General features: G+C 48.4%; 1 protein-coding gene across 1 annotated transcript; it reads left to right on the top strand.

The window, feature by feature from the left end:
* Positions 1–218: 218 nt before the first annotated feature.
* Positions 219–2,926, top strand: LOC149358834 (solute carrier family 35 member G1-like). Its single transcript, XM_089568931.1, has 2 exons — positions 219–1,490; positions 2,777–2,926. The coding sequence occupies exons 1-2, from the start codon at positions 219–221 to the stop codon at positions 2,924–2,926; spliced, it is 1,422 nt and encodes a 473-aa protein (XP_089425057.1).
* The last annotated feature ends 6,201 nt before the right edge of the window (positions 2,927–9,127 follow it).

Consider the following 9,127-nt stretch of genomic DNA (forward strand, 5'->3'; position numbering starts at 1 on the left):
ATCAACATCATTTTCTTTTTTTTTTCCTCCAGCCTAACAAGGAACTGTATTCCTTCAGCTAAATATCACGCGCCTCTCAGCAACAGCGATAGAAAGCGACGAAGTCTTGCATGCGTTCGTGCGCCCGTGCGTTCCAGTCTTCGCTACGCCTTCACCGCTGAAGGTTTTTTTTTTTAATACTCTTCCCGAGTTACCCGATTACAACGGCCTTTCGATCCATGGAGACCGCACCAGAGGGGGTCGAAGCCCTTCTCGGAATTTCAAAAGAGGATGACCCACCGACTCCCGACGTGCTCGGCGATGAAGCTAAGGGCGTACCCAAACGCCCGACTGGTGATAATGACGGTGAGCATGTTACGCCGATTGCTGTTGATTTGAGCCCACAGACACCACTGGTAGATCAGCGGGCTGACGAATCGAAAGCATCCGCATCCATCGGTGCCACGAATGCAAGCCCGCCGTCTGCCGACGCCAACGTAGCTCCTTCCAGTTCCGTCACGGTTTCTAAGACAGCGGACGAGCGGCGCACTCCCAGCAGCGACACCAGGGAGCGGGACTCGTTTCGTCTCCTTCCCATCTTGGCGACGCTGTACCACTCGCTCGCACCTGCAGCGAGCGTGCTCAAGAAGGTCCGCAAGCGGAGCTCGGTCTCCATGAAGCCTATCGAAACGAGCAGCACCGAGAGCAGCACCCTCCAGAGGGGCGCCGGCTACCACTCCCTCATCCTCGGTATCCTCCTCGCGGGCGGCACCAGTGCCGTCCTTTCTCTGGTGAACGTCATCATCAAGCGTCTGGAGACCGTCAGCTCGCTCGAAATCCTCACCTTTATGGCGTTCGGCGTCTTCATCGGTATCCTGCCCGCGGCTACGGAAGAGGTGCAGCCCTTCGGTCCGAAACGAGCTCAGCCGCTGCTCTTCGTGAGGACCGTCCTGTCGTTAGGCTCCGCCGCCCTGAGACTGTCCAGCCTGTCATACCTGACCATCGCAGACTCCTCGATCGTCACCTGCCTCACCCCGCTCATGGTCGGCATCACGGCGAGTATCTTCCTGGCCGAGCCCTGCCACTGGACCCAGGGGGCGGCACTGGCCCTTTCAATTCTGGGCGTCACGCTCGTGGTGAAGCCGCCGTTCCTGGCCACCACGGGGGCCACTTTCACGCAGGAGCAGTACATCGGCATCGCCTACGGCCTCAGCCACACCATCCTCAACGGAGTCATCACCGTCTGCATCCGAGCAACGAGGGGGGTCTCGCGAAGCGTCGTGGTGTTCCACTACGGATGCCTCTCGATGCTGCTGGTGTCCATTGTGTCCGTCGCCATGGGCCGCCTGAAGATATTCTACGACGGCTCGCAGATCGGCTACCTCCTGCTCATCTCTCACCTCACCTTCGCCGTTCAGATGTTTCTCTGCAAGGCGCTACAAATGGAAAGCGCCACCATCGTGACCATCGTCAAGACGACTTCGGATGTCATATTTGGATTCATTATGCAGGTAAGGAATTCTCTGCAAGCTTCGGCTTTTGCGGGAGCGAACTTGGATTATTGGATTTAATTTTTACGGTTTTCGTGTCAGTGTTGGCTAGTAAACAGGGAAGCTTGTGTGCCGTAATCTAATAAATTTTTCCCACTCTTGCTTTACAGAGCCCTGTAAGGGTTCATAACTTCTATTGCTTCCGAGCATTCCGTTTGAGTACGGCAGTAAACAAAGATACCGAAAGTTCATGCAACATCAGCATTTTACCTGATAACCTAGAGTGATAATTTAAAGATATGTGCTCCTCAAACTGCAGATAATTGCAGACGGCCGTAGTATGGTAGCGCTTTGATATTAACATTCATCGCATTTGCAGAGGGAACCTTCTTCCCGATAGTTAGCCTATCCAGAGTACCTATCCCATTGCGTTTATCTTTTCCGACCTTCCGCGTCCTTGTCGTTATCGGCGTAGTCGGCGTAAATCGCCACTTGACAGGGGGCGCGTGTAGGCGTGTCACAGGTTCCGTGTTGGCAGATAGCGGCGGAGCTAAACGCCACATGCCACGGCGAGAGCGGAGGAATGGACAACAGAAAGGTGGCTGCCACGGGAAGATCCGAGAGTGTGGCTCCACCTGACAGCGGCGGCATGGGGCGTGCGAAGAGCTGCGCTAAAATTTCTCATTACGGACTATAGTAAAATAGTAGAAAAATAGATTCCCTTATTTTTTTTACTTCCGCATCATAGCCTTTGTTGCTTTTGCGCCAAAAACCCAATATAACTAACTATTATTTTTTACTTCTCACTTCTTAAAACACTGAGCATTTCTGCTGCGTGCCCCCGTAAGTACTAGTGACATGTTGAATTCCTATCTAAATTTCGGGGGGGGGGGGGGGGAATGAAAGATTGAGAACTTTATGACACTTTGGTTTATGGGTTTACAGGGGTTTCACGTACCAAAGCGACTCAGGCTATGAGAGGTGTAGTGAAGGGCTCCGGAAATTTCGACCACCTGGGGTTCTCTAACGTGCTCTGAAATCTCACAGTACACGGGCCTCTATAATATCGCCTCCATAGAAATTCTGCCACAACGGCCAGAATCGAACCCCGCGAGTTTCGGCCAGCAGCCGAGTGCCATAACCACTGAGCCACCGCGCCGGCTTATGGCCCTTTGTAATGTTATTTCCATAGTACCATTGCTTTGACAGATGCTGTCTTCGTTCTTTGTGCTAGATTCTCAATCCTTGCAAAATGCACGAGCACAATCTCGTACCTCGTAACGTTACTTTAACTCATATTCATGCAGGCCGTATTCCTCAACGTGCAGCCCGACTTGTTCAGCCTGTTAGGGGGCACGTTCGTGCTCCTCGGCGTGCTGATTATCGGCCTCCGCAAGATTGCCGAGGCCGCAACGCCCGGCTCCAATCTCAGGCGCCGACTCCGTTTTTTGCTATGAGATAAACCTTTTCTTTGCGTTGACCACGTGGCTTTGTTATTTGATTGCACTCTGTTCTGGCCATTCCTTTTGAATCATTTTGGTGACCTGCTGTGATGCCATCGACAGAACTATTGAAAACGGAAGCAATGGGTAAGCAGCGAAGTATCGAGTATGGCTAAGAAACAATACTAAGCACCTATACATGGTGCTTCATAAGTGCCATGCGGAGGTGCATGGCGAAAAATGCATGGTGCATGGTGAGAAATTATCTCCGAATTGCTTGCTGTGACGCCATATAAGAATTTTTTTCTTGAAACTCTGTTGTGCCTACGCATAAATGGCCCTGCTTAATTCAGATCCATCTGATAAGTCGCGCATTTTGCGTTAATGCCCACCGCTTCACGTATTCCCGCGTTCCAGGGGAAGCTCAGAGCCAAAATGAAAAACCTTACCCTGTCTTCGGAGCTGTGTTTCTCAGTCCTGCCAAAACTTTAACGGGTCAGTTAATTTTAGCCAAGCACGTCAAACATGTTCTGCCACTGCACCGAAATTAAGACCTGGTTTCGGCGTCAACTACACCGCGGATTCCGGACTATGTTTGACGGAGCTTACCGAGGATAGCAGCTCAACTGATATTCCCGATAACGGTGACCTCGAACTCAATTTAGGGGATGACTAAGTAGTCAACACCAAGAAACGCAAAGTGCTAAAAAGGCCTAGAAATTAGTCGCGTTGCAGACTTATTGCTCTACATGATGAAATGCTGGAAATAGCTAAGGATTACACAAATCTAGGCCAAGTAATCTCAGCAATTCAGATCAAAGGATTAATCACTAGAGGAATAACAAAGAAATGTGGAGGATTTGGCTGTCACCGCGAAGTAACGAACAACAATAGTTTCTTTGCGTCAATGATGAGGAGAGTATACCAAATGTGTCTTTCCAGCACTCGTATATGGGGCTAAACTTCTGGGACTAAAAAAAAAAAGAAGACTAAATCGGGGTAACTAGCGCAGCGAATAATGCAAAAAAAAAAAATTGTAGAACTAATCTAACCAACCAGCTTAGTGCATTAATCCCTGAAAGCTGTTATAGGTTTGGTTTAGCCATTCAGCGCTGCTCTTGGCCGGGAAAATCGACATCGCTAGCCGTGAGAGAAAGCCTAGGCGTGTCCATGCGAATCAGAGAAATGTGATCTGACCATCCGCCGCCTCCCACCCACTTTCTATCTCTCGAACTTTCGTCTCCCTCCTCTTTCCTAACATGGAGGGGAGGTCTTAAATTTAAATAACTGATTAAGTAAATAATGTCTTACGGCTCACGCTGTTGCTTCCACGGTTGCAGGTCAATACGGCTAAACGAAAACTAAAACAACTTTCGTTGTAAAAGCAAAAGTTGCAATGTTATGCGACAGAAAAAAAATGATCAACTTAAATAGGCAAGAAACCGCGAGTTTATCATGCTTTAGAAAAAACAGAAAGAAAAAAGTGACATGGACGTGTTCAGGACACATAATACTCGGAAGTGACAAGTGGCCTTTAAGAGTGCCTATCTCGCCTATCTCTCTCCCTGGTGAGCGCGTGATAAAAGCGCTCTTGTGTAAGCCTCACGCCTGCCCCTCGTATAACTTGCACTGCATAGCTACAGAAAGATGTCCCCAAGTATAGTAACGTTGGCGTCACCCTACACGCCGGTAGTAGCAACGGTAGCGACGCGCGCTGCGGTAGAGGCTGTGGGCGTCTTTCGCTGTCAGTGCGGTTGCGACGCCGCTTGTTTCGCTACAGATAAGGGAAAAGAGGCCCTTTAGTCGAGTGCTTTGACAGCGGTTGTAGCTTACCCAGCAAACTTCCCGTCGTTATCAGACACGCAAAAAGAAAAGGGTGCCTGGCACCTTCGTCGATGCGCATAATCGCTGGGCGCCTCACTACAGTACGCAAAGTTCCGGAGCTGCTATTGATCACGTGGCTTTGGGAGGTTTTGTTTGGGCACGACCGGAACCAAAGCGCGTGTATCGCCAAATGTCGTGCAGTATCGTGCCGCTTGCCAACATTTATGTATTCCTCTACACAGATTTAACTTTTTTTTTTAATGCAGAAATGCACACTTGCCCGTGGTGGCTCAGTCACACATCACCGGCCACACACGACAGATCTGTCCGGCTGCCACACACCCAACCTCGGCGCTCTCCTTCGCGCGCACCCAGCTCGTCACATTCCCGCCGAAAACTCCATCCTCAGCCAATAGACAATCCTCCCGCCAAAACTTACTTTTTAGCCAATAGGTGACTTTTCCGCCATCGTTTAGAAGTAAGAGATCACAAGGAAAAAGACAAGTACACAATCTAAAACTCACGCCTCGCTGTAAGCCGCCGTGGCTAACTAGAAGCTATCACAACAAGAAGAAACAAACAGAATCTAAAACACACCCTCCACTGATAGCCGCTCTGGCCAGCTAGCAGGGATGAAAACAAGCACAGCGCGTGTCCCCAGCCGTCCTGTCGTCGTCTCGGGTTTCGAACCGACTTCCGAGAAGAAACCATTCCCCACTCGCTGGGGCCGACAAGCACGACTCTCGCACGCGGCGCCGTTTTCAGTCGTTCAGTTCCCCTTTGTCTGCGCATTCCCCTGCTCCCCTTCGGCGGCACTCCTCACACTTTACCACGACGCACGCTAGTTGCGGCGTGACAGCCTAGTTGTCTCTAACCTTTTATCTTTACTTCGCAGTGTTAAAGGCGCTACCGCTGCTAATGGTGGAAAGTCTGCTGCTCCTGCATTTGCTGCGTAAGTAGTAGATTTCAGTTGGACAGCTCGTGAACTCCTGCCGACTAATTGAGGTTTTGCTGGTTTCCGTGTATTGCCTGTCGTTACAATGTGGGTTGATGAAACGCGAACAGGAATATTGAACGTGTATCCAGTATAGTGAGACGGTTTTCGTATAAGAAAGTCGCATTAAAAATCAGATGCTTCTCGTCCTGTCTGATTTGAAACGATCGGCCTGCGACAACAAACCGCACAGTTATTTCTCGTCAAACTATTTTTTCTTTGTTTTTTAAATTTTATTTGCTTAATATGCTTATTTGCTTAAGTGAGGCCAAGTATTTGGCGGAAGTACAAGCATGTAAGTACGTCCTGTAATAAATTAAAAAATAAGTTTGAACAGGCTGTAAAGTCTTTTATAAACAATCAGAGACAGCGGCCAAAATATCTGCAGAAGGAAATGAGAGCAGTGAGTTTGAGTTGCGGACAACGTCTCAAGCTTCAATCTGTGCCTCCACTTCACGTCTTAGCTCACTTTTTAAAATGTTAACGCTGTACTTGCACGTACGCTCACAATTCCCAATAGTAAGCATTCTATTATAGCTCTACCCTATTGCTTGGATCAGAACAAGCCGACCTAATTTTGCTACTCACCGCTGGGTAGTCCATAAAAATGCTTCCTCCCTCTCCTATGCCCGCTTCCAAGCTACGCTGCGTTAAGCCACCAGCGGCGGCTGTGTGCTATTCGACGGGCACTTACATTAGTAGAAAAAAACAAAAACCGAAATCACGTGTCTAAGCAAACAACGTAGACTGGTGAGAAGCCTGATGTAAGTGAGAGCAAGCAACAGAGACAACATCCCGCGCAGGAAAGTTTATTTTACTCCTCCAAGCACCCGCTGCAGTGCATGGATGAGTTATCCATTGAAAGATATACGAAACTTGTCAATCATTATGATAACCTAAACGGGACTAACAGCATGGGGGACAGTCAATGCATGTGAAGCACTCAGGGAAGAAAAGACAGATTCGTTTGTGTATATATCTTGATCCTTCACATTGCTATACCAAGCATGGGAGCAGCGCCGGTCACCGTCAAAAGCCTGAAGAAAAACGAGCCAAACTTGCCCCTGACAGCGTTATTTCGGTGGTAACCATGTTCTAGCGTGTCGCGGAATCGCAAAATTAACGGACACAAGAACAGCATTGCCTTTACGCTTGTAATCAGAACGCAGTGCGTATATTGACGCTGCTGTGGTAGCCCTGGCCGTGTACGAGCATAAAAATAACTTCGCTCCTTTCGACTTCATGAACTTTTCTCCGTGAGCTCTAAAAACATGGTTAATGTATTAAAATATCTCCACTGAAAGTTGCGCAGCATCGAAAGAACTTTCGGAAAGGAAAGAACGGCCCTAATACTACTTTGGCCATTCTTCTTCAAACGTTATCCCATTACGCAAGCATAAATGTTTTATTGGCATATGTTTTACTTCGTGTTTGGCGTCACATCCACTCATACCCCATTATCCGGGGCATTTCAAGGTATAAATAAACGCCACGCACGCATCGCTCTCAGGAAACCCAGCCAATTTTATCCCTATCGCACATCTTTATTATGCATACACAGGTGTATGTGCCAAATACACCTGTATCTGGCACATATATCAGCTATAATTCGCAGTGAATTTGTAACAACCTAGTGCGTTCCGTGATGTCTCGGCCTTCGTTTGTCTTTGGAATGCATCTGCAGTTTAGAGTCGGCTACGTTCCACCGTGACTGATATTTGAGTCCCGAACAAGTCATCGTGCGAATGAGGCAATCTCGTAGCAATTAGCACATAGACATGCTTTAAAAACGTGCTAGACGAAAATAAAATGCACCAACGTTAGCCAAAAGTGATGCGGTTTCCAGACTCAGCTGACACTTCTGATCGGTAGGCCTTTAGGAACATTGCCGACGGACGGAGATTGCCGTTGTATACTGACGTAAGACGAATTGTTGATTTCACTCGGATACCTGCAGTTATTCTTCGCCTAAATTGAATCCCATAGACGGTTTCCGACGAACTTTGAAGGCCTCGGATTTCAGATGCCACAGCCAGTGTTTAAAAAAGAAAATGCATGTTCAGTTCGTGTCTTAACGGCGTAGTCCATAGGGATGTCCGTCTAGCGACGACATTATTTAAGCGCCTGTCGACATCATGTACGCCATGCGCATTCGGCCATTGCTTTCAGTTGACTGATGGTTAGCGACGGGACTGTATGGGCAAAGTGGAACTTAGAAGATTAAATTTACAGTTAGAAATGGGAGTTACTGGACGTAATTCTGTGCGTCATTTAGATGTAGACATTAATATTGAAATTGGCCGCCGCAGTGGCTCAGTGGTTATGGTGCTCGGCTGCTGACCCGAAAGACGCGGGTTCGATCCCGGCCGCGACGGTTGAATTTCGATGGAGGGGATATTCTAGAGGCCCGTGTACTGTGCGATGTCAGTGCACGTTAAAGAACCCCAGGTGGTCGAAATTTCCAGAGCCCTTCACTACGGCGTCTCTCATAGCCTGAGTCGCTTTGGGACGTTAAACCCCATAAACCAAATCAAACCATTAATATTAAAATTTTCTTTCATCAAAGATTGTAAACTAAAACGAACGTTGCACCCCCTCAGATAATTTTCGAATTAACGCAGACGACTTGTGAGCATCACTACAAACTAACAGGTTAGTAATTTTTTCTTCATTTACTCCGTCATTCGGAAACACAAGCAATTTCACGCATGCACCCGCTAATCTTTGCGGTGATGTTTTTTTTTCATGGTCAGTTACCTCCCCGCACTTTGCTTAGATATTAATCTACATGTCTCCCGCATTCACTGAAAACATCAAAACCCGAGTGAAGAGATGGAATGCTAACGAGAGGGGTGAGAGGGTGGAAAGTAGATGCAGTGATTGCCGCAAAGGTCAGCCCTGTATTTGGCACAGCTCGCCACATCAGGACAGAGCCAGCGGCCGTGGTAAGGCGGGCAGCAACGGAAACTTTGCTTAATGCAGGCATCGCGCGTTATCAAGCAGCGAGAACCAGGAGTGAGAAAAAAGCACAAAAGGGTCGCCGCGGGGTCTGAACGCGACGTGTTTCGCGTGCTGCGCATTCGAGGTCACACGGCAGGCCTCGACGTTTTCCTGTGGTCATACAACACGACACAGGACTACCCAGAGCTGCCAACAGTCCGAAGAAAACACCTTCGTCGTCGTGCAGACAGGTAACGCGTATTCACTGAAGTTATACTGGATCCATTGCACAGGCACAGAAACGCTAAATTTGGGGAAAACTAGATAAACGAACTATAGTGCTGTGTACTTTCCATTTCTCTCGTCTGCATTGTCCTATATAGTGTCGTCCTTGTCTCTGCAATCATCTAGACCAGCTCCGTACCCTGTGAAACCTTGTTATACTGCATGATGTAGGC

This window comes from Amblyomma mixtum, chromosome 2 (assembly GCF_055824585.1).
Source record: "Amblyomma mixtum isolate Tamu chromosome 2, ASM5582458v1, whole genome shotgun sequence".
In the NCBI taxonomy this organism is placed as follows: Eukaryota; Metazoa; Arthropoda; class Arachnida; order Ixodida; family Ixodidae; genus Amblyomma; species Amblyomma mixtum.